Source organism: Ceratocystis lukuohia (genome assembly GCF_044167205.1).
Source record: "Ceratocystis lukuohia strain C4212 chromosome Unknown Supercontig2_pilon, whole genome shotgun sequence".
Taxonomy (NCBI): domain Eukaryota; kingdom Fungi; phylum Ascomycota; class Sordariomycetes; order Microascales; family Ceratocystidaceae; genus Ceratocystis; species Ceratocystis lukuohia.
Genome location: NW_027263521.1, coordinates 3,440,607 through 3,455,432, shown reverse-complemented (window position 1 = coordinate 3,455,432; position 14,826 = coordinate 3,440,607). Strand labels below are relative to the sequence as shown.

Sequence of the window (14,826 nt, the reverse complement as noted above, 5' to 3'; positions counted from 1 at the left end):
TGTGTGCTGGAGTGCTAAGCCTGAGGAAGAGAAGAGAACCCATGAGCAATGAAGACGGGAGCATGTCTGAGGTCTTTATACCCGTCGTCTTTGAACAGGCAGAGAGTAGCCCAGGCACACTAGGCATCTTGGACTAGGAGTAGGTTAGTTCTCGCTTGCTTTTCACCTTCTCAGTATTCATCTCATCCTTCCACCTTCCCGCCCTAGTCTTACCTTACACTTGGGGCGGCTTAGCCCATGTTTCACAAGTGCCCTGGTCCTAGAAGCCTGGTCTGGTCTGGCCTTCCCCCCGACCCCCAAAGCTATAGTTACCGCCCAGTTTTAACGAGAATCATATTCCTGACAGATGACACTGCACACCTGCATCTTCCTTACAGGCACTACGTGCTTACTGTTCCTAATATGTGGATATTGCAAAGGATAAGGCATGTCACGATCAAGGGAGAGAACAAATTACACAGGAAGGGAATGAAAGAAGGGGCTGCCAAGCTGGACTTCAAAAAACGCCATAGTAGCACTGTTGTTGATTGCGGAAGGGCGGTCTTAGCCTAAGACCATAGCCAGCAGGGTTCAGTAGCAGGCCCGGTGGAGGAGAAGGTAAGGCGTTACGCTGTGGCTCAAACTAGGGGTCGTGGGTTAGTCTATGTTTTTAGAAACTCTATTTCTCCACCACGGAGAAGAGAGAACACCTAAAGAATGAAGGCAATATGGATTTCTAGGACCTGTCGGTGGATTAAGTTAGTGGTCCGTGTGTTGCAGCAACATCAGTAAGAGGAGAGGAGAAGCTAGCTATACACATGGGTTGAGACAGAGGAAAGTTAGCTAGTTGGTTTTAGAACAATGTGTGTAAAACTGCCTGACTCGCCAGCTGACATTGATATTCTCCTTGGACTTCAATGTCGGTTATCTTAGGGTCCTAAGTAGCATGGCATCCTCCTCCCTGGTGGGCTCTTCATCTCATGTCGCCTCCCCTATTTTCCATGTTCCTTCCTATATCCGGCCCTAGGCGACTTTGTCTTTTCCTGAGCGTGCAGGAAATGATGGCAACTAGACAGGCTACTATTGGACGTTCCTCTGGACATGTTGGTCCCTTGTTTATGTCACACTATTTGCCCGGCCAAATATTGTTCCAGGCTCTTGGCTGATACGATACAGGAAGAAGCCTGTGATATGACCCTAGTCCCCAAACCAGCAGATAAAAAAACGAGGACAAGGAAAACAACGCGGAAGAATAACAGTGTGGTTTCTCTTCCGCTGCCCCTTTCTTTAGCCGGCCAGACGCTTCTTTAGAACAGGTATCTCGTGACGCCAAGAATATTTGACGGAGTTGACAGATGGACGGACATTTCTTGGCAAAACCCGAGAGGGCAAAACCCGAGAGAGGGCAAAACCCGAGAGAGGGCAAAACCCGAGAGAGGGCAAAACCCGAGAGAGGGCAAAACCCGAGAGAGGGCAAAAGGCACGGGGCAAAGGAGAGCTTGGGTTGGGCAGGTTATCGTAGAGACCAAGTAATGGACGAGTTAGTTGTTAGTTGTAGTTAACCGTGGCCAGAGGTTATTGGCCAAGAAGTTCAGATGCTTTTTTTAACCTTCATTTTACGCATAGTTTTTTTTGTATAATTTGCACGTCATTCTTCCTTTTTAGACATGATCTTCTTTTCTGCTCCCTGATCTTGCTTAGTTCTCGTTTAAATACAAAAATGAATGTTCCTTTGCAGAAGCTCAAACACACGAAACATACCCCTGAATAATCTTACTTTGTTTTTCTGTGCTTCAGGAACACCCCAAACCCCGTTTGAGGGGACCTAGCTCCTTTCCCTAAGAAATACGGAAATCGGCCTAAAGAAGTCCCGCCAATCATCCTATCTTACTATCATCATCTCCCTTTATGATCTCTTTCTTTCTGCTACTTTCTTTGTCTCAGGTGCTGCGTCCTTGCCAGCCCAGCCCAGACCAGCCCAGTCCAAGCCCAAGGTATCCTGTATTAGATCAGGTCATGGCTAAAACCAACTGACAAGTCGACGAACAGTTCAGCCGGTATTTGTCAGCTGGGTGCCAGTAATAGGAACATAATGCTAGGTATACGGTAAGCCAGGCTTCCATGTCTCTGATTTACTTGGGGGCGAAAACATTGCGGACACCGACCCTAATCTGCTGTCTATTTTGAAGCAAAAGAACCCCCAGAAGACTCGTGCCTAAACGTGGGACTTGAAGCAGCTAGTACACCATATTGACAGATAGTTAGACGTGATTAATTTATCTGCAAGACTAGCGCGCGGCGGAGATATTTTGATTCAATGTTTAGCTAACCAAATCACGCGTCACGTAGTAAGTAGAGGTCCAAGCCATTGCAAAGATTATACCCTTATTCGGAGTAGTCTCTGGTATATGGTTAACACCGAGTCCATCTCAGAAAGTGTAGAGGCACGCAAAATAATACTTGTGTTTTAACACACAAGCTTTCAGGCCTGAGACTGGCTGCTTCCAATCATGTGATGTTATTTTTCTGAACTGGACCCTTATCGTGGGTAAGGGTTTGTCTTGTCATGCGGCGTGGGTTATGACTGTCAAGACTCTAGCAGAAGCTCATCACCGTGGGTAAGGGTTTATCATGGTTTTACTGCTCAAACAGCGTAGATGATAATTGTCAATGCTCTATAGTACGAACTGTTTGCATGGGTGCAGGATCTCCTTTTTTGATGTAAATCACGCAAATATAGTGCAGCATCAATCGATTGTGATACTAGGTTTTGAGAAAACAGCCATTTGTGTATTTTTCAAACTCACGACTTCAAAAAAATCACGGTGGTTAAAATAGGGTTAGAAATGCTGATACCTGTAGTCACTAGGGTTTCCTTGAGTAGGCAAGTGCAACGTACCTTCTCTTTCAAGAAGCCACATCAGTCACCGCACCTGTTGTTTATTTGTATCGGCCCAAGCTTTAGTATGGAAACAAATTTTCACCTGCTCCTCAAGACCCTCAACGCTCGCTGTGGCGTCATCTTGGTATTGTTTGCTTTCTTGAGGCTTCGAAGCTGATGCCACCTACACCCGGTCATGAACTGCATCGCATCAGCAACAGAGACAACCTTGTGTGCTTCGAGCTCTAAATCAACTCATGCCATCAAAATTTACGCTATCATGGCTTGTTGCAAAAGCATCGCCGAAAAAAAAGAGAGCCAATAGCGGCAGTCACGGCCCGGCTCCCACAAAACTTAATTTGTTTACCACAATTTACATTTTTTTTCTACACGGCCTTGGGGGCGGTATCGTCTCGGGCGGCCTGAGCTTTTTGATAGCATGGTGTAAGTGCGATCCTCGTTCTGGCTATATACCACGATCAGATAAAGTTTCGGCCTGAAGCCTGTTTAAAACTTGGGGGCTAAATCAACTGACGGGCACTTATTTCTCCTAGGGATGTATAAGCACGACTACGACAACGATGCTGAAAATTTTGTTAGGCTCTTTGCCTTCCCCCGGACGTTGGCAGGTGATGCTACACTCTCCGTATTCATACAAACTGGGACAACCTGGATCATCGAGGCTTTTCTTGTGCAACTAGATATCCACAGTGGGAGAGTTACTCCAGTTGCCTTCTTCGCCGAACCTAAAGCTGCACTCCGCCGCTGGTTCTTCGCACTAGACTCAGCCAAAACTGAAAATCCTTCTATGAGGATGTCGATATGGTTCCACGTCAGCCGCATTCTGGCCATTGCTCTCCCAGCATGGGCTCTTCTATGGGGTCCTAGCATTGGGATCATGTCAACTTTTGGAATCAAAGAACCCGGAACTATCGACGTATACTATGAATCGAGGTGGGCAGGCCCATTGTTTAAACTGGTGTATGCAAGTGTTTTGGCTGTCTTCACTACACCTATAATGACATCATTCTGGATTCTTCGAGCAGCTTGGGCAAAGCAAAATGGCAGTGTGGCCCTGAAGCTCACACCGGGAAATTCTCTAGAGTAGATTTGTAACAGTCTAGATAGTGTCTTAGGCTAGGATACTAGCTAGCGTGGAATATGAACAGTCTAATTGTAGTAAAGAAAATTTACCACGATGACTTGAAAACAGCTAAATATGATTGATTGAGTCGTGCCATCAAGTAGGTCGCACAGACGCCACAGGGATGCACGAGCGCCACAAATGCCACTGCCACAAATGACGGTCAGGTGGCACTTATGTACGTGGCTAAAATCTCTATTTTCATGTTGATTACCGCGTCGTGGCAACGCGACAATCAAATCTCCACCTTCAAGACCAATGACCCTGGCCTGTTTTGTTGCACATAAAATCTTAACGGCCGCTTTTGTGACATATACGGTGTTTCTATCATAGTTAGGGCCGCGACACTTGCATTCTTTCTGCTCCTATCTTATATGATCTTTGTCGGCTCATCGCGAACCGCTAGGCCCCCCCCCCTTATTGTGACCTTGTCACTGTGAATTTTTTTTGCCCAAGGAATCTTTTATTCATATCATAACTTATCACATCATGGGCAAAAAGAGACAAAATCGCCAGGTTGTGGTTGACGATGAGGATGAGGACCAGACACTACAGCGCATGATTTCAAATGACCAGCTCGAACTTGAGTCTGGCGATGAGATGCGTATAGATTCGACCCAGGATGACAGTCACGAAGAAGAGGATGACAGTCACGAAGAAGAAGATGAAAGTGAAGAAGAAGAAGAAGATGATGATGATGGAAGTGATGAAGAAAGTGACGAAGAGGAAGATGAGGAAGATGAAAAAGACGAGGGAGTCTATCAGCGCAAACGCAAGCACAGGCGCAAACACACTGTTGCTAGGTTCTTTGACGTGTCTGCCTCCGAGGAAGACTCGCAGGCCAACAGCAACGAGGACTCTGACATGGAATTTGGCGAAGACCTAGACCCCAACGAAGACAATGTTGCGGGAAAGCCAAGCATGTTCAAAAACTTCGACATGTCCTACAACTGGGGCTACGAAGACGGCGAAAACCCATGGGAACTCATTGAGATCAGAAGAAATGGAGCCCCGAAGCCGAAGATAGGGAGGCTCAGAAGAAAACACGCAGCCTTAGCTGTGCCCATGCAAAAACTCCGCATTACGTGGACAGGCAATCGCCGTCTTAGGGACCAGTCCTTTGCTAGATTCCAGGATTTACCTGTTGAACTCCGACTGTACATTTGGGAACTGGCTTTTGAAGAAATATCAGGAGATCCACGCGTTTTGCCGTTTGTCTACATATCCGCAGATAAGATCCCTTTCGTTATGACCCCACCCCTGCCCTTTGTTACTGCTGGTCTCCGAGTTTTCATGTCCATCAGCCAAGAAACACGCTCCATTGGTGCAACCAAGTTCCCAGAGAAACTGTCTATGGCAGACAACGCCGAGATCCGCTTTAACCCGGCCACTGATGTTATCTGGATCCAGAATGTTATCACACGTTCACCCGATCATGATTGGCGCCTGATCAAGGGCACTACAGACAGAATTGAAAACTTGGCAGTGAGACCGGACCGCCTCTACCCTAGTTGTTTTCACCGACGGGTGGGCGGCTTAATGACGCCGTTTTCATTCTTTAACTGCTTCCCTCGTCTAAAAAACGTATTCCTAGAATCTGTCACCATGCACAATCCCGGAAATATTTGCAGCTGGATCCAATCAGAAAGGTCTGTGACAATTCGGAATATCACCGTAGAACGTACTCAGTGGGGGGGATATATGAGGCCGATACCGCAGATCTACAGTTTCCCTGATATCTGGAAACATAGAGAAGCACTCGGTCAACCAGTACCTGGTTCTGGGAGTGGGCCTTTTATGGATTCATTTCGTAACTTTGTCCAGATGGCACGACAGGTTGCCGACCCGAGCCTTCTCCCCAGCCATGTGCACTGGGAAATGCTTAGCAAAATTGATTTCTGGCCAATAGTTGAGATTGAAGACTTGGCATGGCCGCCATCGTTATATTTTGAGAGGCTGTTTGGTGATGAGTCGACACGGCGGATGGACTTTCCCATGTTCGCACGGTATTGCCAACAGAGCCGCACGAATGTAGCACTAGGCCTCGCAGCGGAAATTCCAGAGGAGGACATATTGCAATGGGGGGATTCCGATCTGGAGGCAGAAGATATACTGCTTCCTGGCAATTACGACCATGATGACCATGATGACCATGATGACCATGATGACGATGCGGTAGTACAAAATGTCATGGACTTGCCCGACGCACATATCAGCAATGACATTGAGGGCGGGATGAGTGATACTAGTGCTCAGTTTGCTGCCTTTGACGAATATGGCAACCCCCTCACTGATAACGAAGAAGACTTCGAGGACGAGGATGAGTACGAGAGCGACTTTGTTGTTGAGGACGACGAGGTGGAGTTTGAAGAACACGGCGATGATACACTACTAGACGACGATGGCTCTGATCCCGAGTCTGATTCTAACATGGATAAAACACAGCGCAAGCACCGACGAGAGGGCCGCGCTGCCATTGGAATATCAGATGATGAGGAAATGGATAATCGTATTGGGGGAGATGGCGAAGATGGCAGCGACTCTGATGCATCTTCATCACCGCCCGTACGTCGGAGGAAGCCTCAGAGCACGGGGTACTCCGGGGTATCAGGGTACCGTGAGGCTGCTGATGCATCCAAGAGCGGGAGCGATGGTGGCCATGAGGAGGACAGTGATGATGATGATGAAGAGCCAGCAGCTATAAGACCCCACAAGAAGAGGCGCCAGGTTATAGATGAATCTGACGAACAGTCTGATGAGGAGCAGGACGGTGTTACTTGCGAGGGCGGAAATAACCCGGGCGGTAGCAAAGGCGATGGGAGTGGGGACGAGCAGGAAACCACGAAACACCAAGCGGGCAAAGCAAAGGGGTTTACACGAAAGCGTCAACGGGTCGTTATTAGCGACGACGACGACGACGACGACGAATAGGCGTAGATGTGACTACTAGGGCTTATTTTACGCTTAGAGAATACAGACAAGCCATGTGTAGCTTTCTATGCAGTTTGTAGTGGATGTTGCCACAGAGCTATTGTATGGTGATGTCATGACCTATTTGTGAGAAGAGGGCACAGACGTCTTGTCAATAAGAGAAGACGGGCTGGTTCAGCGAGGCGGGATAAAATCAATGCAAAGGCGGCATATGTATGTACACAAAGCTCTGGCCTCCCGTGCGCCTGCTGTCTGTCATATGCACAAGTGACTTGGTGACTGCGGCACTACAAAGGATGGCCAAGGCTTAGCAGCATAAACAAAACATGATTGCGGCGTTGCTCACAATACGGAGGCTATCTTCTAAGGGAATAATAGCAGAGACTCTGCCTTGCGACACAAAATCTCAGTACTTCTGGTGTCTTAAGAGGGAGGAGGGCATTGTTGAGGCACAACAACGGAATACACAGCCGAAAGTGGACGAAGACTCCGTTTGCACTGGGGAAGATGAAACAAGGGTTAGATAGAACAAATATGCATCATGGAGTCTGTGCTTCAGTCTATGCCGTTGCGTTAATGCTGTGAGGAGCGGTTTGTTTTCTTAACCCTATAGCAAAAAGCGAGTAGGAAGAGTCAAGCTAGTACGCATGGGAGGAGAAGTGAAGTGTTGGAGCCTGCCCCCCCCCCCCCCCCAGTGTATGCATGTGTTATGTTGTGCAAAGTCTGGATCATGTAATTTTGATTGAAGCATGGTAGCAAGATTATGATGGACATGTTATAGACAGACAGAATTCCAGACCCAGCAGAAGAGAACAAGACAAGCCCCCTAGTATAAGGCACTAGCAAGCCAAGAGGAGAGAATACCACTCGACAAATGTTGTTGCTAGTCTTCCGCCCTTATCTCTGTCCTCGTCCCCATCGCTATATTCGAGGAGCTCGGAGAATAATATCTGTGTCTCTGGGTTAATTTTAGCAGTGGCAATCAGATGACGAAAGCCGGTCGAGGGCAGAGGATAGCTAGCTGGCTAGGCGAGAGGGTCTGTGGTAAACACAGGATGGGATGACAATACAAGATGCGGTCAGGGCGAGGGAAAAGAATTCATCGTTGGGCAAATGGCGGGAAGCCATGATTTGTGTGCACACTAGCATGACCTGGCCAAGGGCGTGTGACAACAAGGGATTCGCTCCTGTGTAGAACGGATAATACGGTTATACAGAATCCGATCCAAGAATCAACAATCACATCACTGCCATAGCGGGCAGACTCGCACGCTGCAAACCATCCGAACTAGCTGGAATAGGCACATTTATCCCCTAGTTTCTTTCTTCCTCCTTTTAGGGTCGACATATACGAGAATCTGGCCGTCTTTTTATGGGCAAGATTCACTTGGGACATACTGGCTCTTCTGTTTTGCTGTCATGAATAATGCAGAAACGAGTTGCCATGCATAGTAACAAGGGACAGTCAGCCCGGATGAGAGCCCGCCTCAGAAGGGAATATTGAGAACTCACGCACTCTTTTTGAAATTAAACTCGAGGACCGTGTGCAAGCAAAAGCAATCAGGCCCAAGTTGAAACCTAGACGAAGAGAAGGGAGAGCATTTGTGTGAGCAAAAGGGAGACTAAGTAGAAAGACAAGGGCTAAGGAGCTAGTACGGATTAAAAATACACCAACATTGGACGATGTCTGGTCAAGAGAAAGAGGGAACAGAGGTTGGCAAGACTTTCTGCAATGAGACTTTTTAATTTGATTTTCAGAGTTGTTGAGGAGATGGAGCAGGCGTATTTTCGCTGTGAAGGCTCATCTTAATAGCAATAGTTTTGTGCATAATATAGCCAAATAACAACAAAGATCAGGGAGTGGCAGAAAGAAAAGAAAAGAAAAGAAACAAAAAGTAAAACACTAGTGAATAGCACAACAGCCAGCATGCTCCTGCCTTGATCTTGTTCCTTGTGTCTGGGAAGCCAAGAGCTCCATGAGGAAGATTGTCTCTTGGCTGGGGGCTATGACTTGACACTGCCTGTAATTTTCATGTTCCTGCATTCTCTTTTTCTCTTTTTTTTCTTTTTCTTGAAGCAATGCTACTAATAAACAAGGCTCTGCTAGTCTCGTTGGTTCGTGATGGTGGGTTAGCATATGAATGACTATGGAGCCATGGGGGGGGGCTTAGTCGCTGTGTTAGTGGTCTCTTAATGCCTTTAATGCAGGGTTCATGACTTGAGCACGAGGATTGATAGCTCTTGCCATATCTTCTTTTGATGCTAAGAGGCAATATAATTATCTCCACACGCCGGGCCGGGCTACCACTCACCAAGCTCTTCATTTCCGTCCCTCCCCCCCCCCCCCTTGGCCTCTGCTGTTCTCCTGGCTTTCTCATGACATGACATGTTTTCGTGGTTTGAGAGAAAAGTCAAGGCCCCCACCAAAGACCCGCCAAACTGAAGCAAAGCGTTTCTCTGACGAGGTCGCCTAAGGTTTCACATGGGCAGGAAGAGGAATAGGGAGGATGGACAAACTCGGTTATTCTCTTGTCTTCTTGCGCGAGTGCATGCAGACAAGCAAACAAAACCCTCCAAACTTGGTCCAGATTACTTTGTCCTTTCCAGCCTGACTGTCCGGTTCATAATCCCCAAAAGTCTATGTTCTGGCATGGCCTGAGCTGGTCCTGGGGACAAGGGATTGAACGGTATTCCGATTCCGTAAACTGTATAACAGGCTTTATATTCTCCTTCCGCCCCTCCTCCCCTTCCCCTTCATCGCCGTCTGACGATTTCTGCGGCGTGTTTCGTGATTTTCATTTACTCTTCCTTTTATTGCCTGGCCTTTACCAGGGCTCCTTTCCTCTCTTCTCTTGCTAACTTCCTCTGGGCAGAGCCTTTATCATCTTTGTCGATCCCACGAATATCATATCCTTCTATACCTTCTTTTCTAGCGTTCTTTTTCTCTATTTTTTTTTTCTCTGCTTTTCCCATTTCTTCGTATCCCCTGTTCCTCCTATTTTCCTTTTTTTTTTCGTCCCTTTTCTTCCGGCTCTGTCGCCTTCTTCATGTATCGCTCCTCTGGCAGGTCTTGATCTCACGATCTCGCAACTACATCTTGGCTATTTTTCTGCGTTCTTTCTTTTCGGCTGGGTCTTTGTCTGTATTGCTCGTCTTCTCAATCGCAGCTGTGTCGTGCGAAAAAAAAAAAAAGAAAAAAAAACATTACAATAACTTCAAGTCGCCCTCATTCTATTCTGCTTATATGGCCTTGCAATATACACCTCCACAGTTTTGGCCTCTCACTAATACACCGTTGATGACTGTTCCCTACGAGCGGCGCTCTCCTGCAACCAACGCGAAGACACTTGGGGTTCAAGACTTGCTAGGCTTGTTCCATATTATCCCTCTTACTCGTACTATCAAGCCACGCCATCTTTCGTCTCGACCTCCGCAGTAGACGGTCGATGGCTCACTACCAGCTTCGATATACAAACCACAGCTAATAATATCCTCACACGATGAAGTCAATACTCTTGTTTTCTCTCCTCACCAGCCTCGATCTCGCCCAGGCGCGCTTTCAGAACGACTTTTCTTCCTACCCCTCCGGTGCAGTAGAATGTCTCAACCAATCCGACACCACTAGTGGCTGCAATGGCGACACCATCACCATCATGAATGCCTGTCTATGTGGTAATGGCGGCAGCTTTGTCACTAACACGGCAAAATGCATGGTTAATGCGGGCCATTCTGACGACTTAAGTGCCACTTACAGTGTGCTCAGAGTCAACTGCCATGGCAGTGGCTCAGGCTTGACTGTCAGCGAGAGTCAGTTTATGGCTGCTGCTGGCGTTAGTAGCAGCTCTAGTGCTGCCGCTACAACATCTACCAGCCCCCAACCAACCTCTTCGACACATGCTTCTTCTTCTTCAATACCAGCCGAGACCGTCGATGCGTTGAACACCCAATCATCAAGTTCAACAACAACCGCCTCTTCTGCTGGAGCTGCTTCCACCTCCGGCGGTTCTGCTTCTTTATCCTCCTCTTCCCCCAGCTCGACGACTTACTCTGCCGATTCGTCGACAGCCACAGAATCCAAAGACGATTCTTCCTCATCCTCCGGCGGCGGTCTCTCCAACACTGCCATCGTCGGTCTTGGTGCTGGTCTCGGTCTTGCCGGCCTCATTGCTATCCTTGCCTTCACTGCCTTCCTCCTCCGCCGCCGGTCTCATCAGAAATCGAACCCGCGGCCAGATGAAGCCACCAATCCTATGCTTCTCGCCACGGGCGACTTCAAGGCTCCACTGGCACCTGGAAGTGCGTACTCACCGTCGTCCATGAACTCTTCGCCAGCCACTTCCATGGCCAGCTGGGATCGTACACGTGGTTCTTCACCACTACCTAGTGCATATATGGTCAACGGCCAGTGGGTACAGGCCACAGCACCGCCATCATTTGCCCAGCACCAGATCAGTCCGCACGACCAAGGCCCATATGGATACGTGCCAAGTGTGAATGCCTCGCCAATTGAGGTCCCGGCACAGACTGTTGTGTATGAGCTGGACAGCATGTCTATGGGCGTGCAAGAGGTGCCGGGCTCCCAAGAGCTTGTGCATCCACGGGCAAAGCGGTAGTCAATGACACCACTTTTCTTTTCTTTTTTTTCCTTTGTCTCTTTTCTTTTCACATGTCTCTCTGGTCTTCGTCCAAAAATTTTGTTATGCCCCCCCTCCTTCTTTTCACTTCTTGTTTATTTTTTATCATCCATATATACACCGGGAGGATATCCCCAGCACTTGGTTTGGCGTTATTTTTCTTTTTTTGTTCTCGTCTCTTTCGAAGAGACTCCTGCGTCACATCTTATTCGCTTGCGCGACTATCCTAGACCTCCAGCTTAGAATTTGCTATCCTCTGTGTGTGATTTTCACTCTATTGGCTATAGCAGACTCCGTCCTTTCTCTCTTTGTCGGTAGCATGCACGGCATCAACTGCGGCATTTAAGCAGATCATAATGTTTTCAAGACTTAATATAAATCATTCTTATACAAAGCATCTGAGGCTCCCCTTGTGTTTACTATGTATACTAAACGATGCACAGGCTTGTCACACGATGAGCCTTGGTATTGGACATTCCCCCTATGCCGTGTAAGACGTCCATACTTCAGTAGACATGCCAGGTTATGTATGATCTTGCAGCAGCGGTCGCCGTATTATGCTTGTTATATCATAGCCAAGACTAGTCACTTAGTCATAGAATGGTTATCCTATGATGTAGTGATGTCACCCACTCTATACTTCTTTCCAATAATGTAGTTAGTACAAATTGACATCAAAAACAGCGTCTTGTTAGACAGTAGCTAGACACGCATGCTCAAGCAATACTAAATAAACACCAAGGCCAGCATTGCCGGCCTAAAATGCACAACACTCATTTCGAGAATTTCTGGCCTCGTGCTCTCTAACTTGTTGCTGTTGTTTCCTGGCAGTCTTTTTTTTCCTCTTCTTCTACAAAGCACAGACAATCGTATGTCAGATGTACATCATGAAAAAGCAAATGTACTCATGTTCCACAAGTCACAGTCTGCTAAACCGCTGAAGTGTTTGACAAAGTCAACCTTCGGCATATGTATTGCTGCCAATGTAAGCAGGTCGAGCTGGAGGTTGCCAAAATAGACTAAGCCAATGTGCAATGCGGACATGTAGTCATGCAACAGTAAGCCTATGCAATTGCAGATACAAAGTTCTTTCAGTCAAAGTCCTGAAGCTAACAGAATATAGGGGAAGGTTGATAGAAGGAATTCTCGACTCGGAACTTCGAATTACAAAGGCCAGGGAATATTGGGTTAAATATATTAGCCTGCATCATTAGTAAGGGTTAACCATATTCAACTTGATAGGGTTTGGCTCACACGAATTTAAAAAACAGCGGACTCCAAACTCGACTCGTCTATTTTGAAGCTGTCCCTGCAAGGCTCCTGCATTCTTGTGGGTCTCCCCCATATTCTGACACACATGGCAACCTTACGCAAAGAAGAATAGAGTGCCCCTATTTTTCGCTTGATATTGTTGTTCCATTGTGCTATTAAGCGATGCGGAGCAGGTACCGAGGGTTGATTTGGGCTGAACTTCAAGTCATGGTATTGATAAATTAGCTGGAGTGAAAGACAAGAATGTGGATGCCTCGAGGCGTGTGCATATGTAAATATTTCAGCAGTCCAGACTTGCTAATTGTTAGATGATAGGAATGCTAAAGGCTTTTCTTGCTGAGAACCATGTGAAACATGCTTGCCTCAGGGGCCCTTATTTTTCACTCCGAGAGATGCATGCACAGGTCATGTAACTTTGTTTCCATGCAGTCAGTCAGTCAGTCAGTTCATGAGCGGTATGAAATGGGTTTAAGCATCTCTTCTATCCGTGAAGCCACTCTAGCTCCTATCTCCATGCTGAAGAAAGCGATTGCTGGAGTAGTGTTTTGCATTTTCTTCTTGCCGCGATAGTCCAATCAGGTGCAGTCTTAATCTCATGACTTTAATCCTGTAGCCGCGGTTTCACCCCTTTTTGACTTCTGTAACCTTAGCCTCATGCGCAGCACAAGATTGGGGTTGGCAATCAGCGCCACTCCTTGGCATTTGCTCTTCAGTGCTGCCTTTAAAAGTTGCCATCTGAGGTTTCAAACTGCCCTCTGTAGAGCCAACTGGCTTTCTCCTTTGCCTGTGAAAAGGAGAAAAAATAGTTTATTCTGTAGATGAATATGCCTGGCAGCGGTTGTTTAGCTTAGGAAACTCACAGGACCTGGCATATAGAGTGTCTTGATCCAGTTTAAGCTTTGCATTTTTTCTCGCCTCACGTCCAAGTTTTGATTTATGTAAGTCACCGCGTGCGTTGCTGCAGATCGTATAACGGCTTAAACTCTGGAATAGAAAGCTAGAACGTAGGGAAAGCAAATTAAAATCCTATAGATCGACTAGATTAGTGACGTTGTAATGCCAGCAACTCTAACGGGGTAATCAACACTGAGGGTCAGTTGATTGGTCTTTTGCGATGTCAAGTTTGAAAAGACTGCGGTTGATTCGCCTAGTTGTGAGGGGTTGGTATTAGATAGGCAGATTGAAACCGACTAGTTAAGCTTTTTTTTTCATGTCCTTGTCGGTAGACATACTAGGCTTTTGGGCTGAGGGAGTTAACAAGACCTTGAAGCTCAGCCGCCCAGCACGGCTAGGTTCATTATATCCATACTTGCACGAACAAGGGAAGGGCACTAAAATGTGCTCAAAATGGGCTCAAAATAGCAGAGAAAAGCTCCATACGGAGGCTTCGGGCTCTGGGATTCCATGGGGGCACTTGCGAATGCCTGGTAATGCCCAATCGAGGTTGTAAGAGTGTTGCTTTGCTATGCATAACGGTATGGTAGACACAGGGTAAAGCTGGGCCCTTTGGATATTGTCAAAGGTGTAGAAGGCTGGTTATGGAAGGCTATATTAACCCTATTTCCTGTATTTACGTCAAAGCTAGACGAGAGCTAAAAACTTGGCTGGATAATGCGGTATGTGAAGTCTAGGAGCAATGATGCTGTGATAATTTCGTGCTTGGGTGTGTGCTCCTAGAAGTGGAGGATTCTATGTTTCAAACTTTAATTAGCGGAGAAGTTCGAGAATGAGACCCGGGGACCTAGCAACTGTAGAGCTGCAATAATGTAAGTGCATTATGTGGTTGAGCATAGGGCCCTTCAAATGTAAGGAGGCTTGCTCTAGGCGACGCCTTGCGCGTAGACGCAAAAAAACTCAGAAATAGACGTGACTGTTCTACATCAGAGCCAAGGCCAGACTGCGGTAAGACTCCCCCTATGAGTAGGTACGTTCGTTCGTTCGTTCGTTCGTTCTCGCCTGCCAAGGCGCATGCTAATGACTTCCAT

At 47.1% G+C, this 14,826-nt stretch overlaps 3 protein-coding genes across 3 annotated transcripts; all 3 read left to right on the top strand.

The window, feature by feature from the left end:
* Nucleotides 1–3,299: 3,299 nt before the first annotated feature.
* HOO65_020857 (putative glycoside hydrolase family 43 protein) lies at nt 3,300–3,968 on the top strand (the record flags this gene model as incomplete). Its single annotated transcript, XM_071007048.1, has 2 exons — nt 3,300–3,304; nt 3,461–3,968. The coding sequence occupies 2 exons, from the start codon at nt 3,300–3,302 to the stop codon at nt 3,966–3,968; spliced, it is 513 nt and encodes a 170-aa protein (XP_070861495.1).
* A 525-nt stretch (nt 3,969–4,493) lies between these two features.
* On the top strand, nt 4,494–6,935 carry HOO65_020856 (uncharacterized protein; the record flags this gene model as incomplete). Its single annotated transcript, XM_071006488.1, has 2 exons — nt 4,494–5,489; nt 5,829–6,935. 2 exons carry the CDS (start codon nt 4,494–4,496, stop codon nt 6,933–6,935), a joined length of 2,103 nt encoding a protein of 700 aa, XP_070861494.1.
* Nucleotides 6,936–10,435: 3,500 nt separating this feature from the next.
* On the top strand, nt 10,436–11,548 carry HOO65_020855 (uncharacterized protein; the record flags this gene model as incomplete). Its single annotated transcript, XM_071000175.1, has 1 exon — nt 10,436–11,548. One exon carries the CDS (start codon nt 10,436–10,438, stop codon nt 11,546–11,548), a length of 1,113 nt encoding a protein of 370 aa, XP_070861493.1.
* Nucleotides 11,549–14,826: the final 3,278 nt, after the last annotated feature.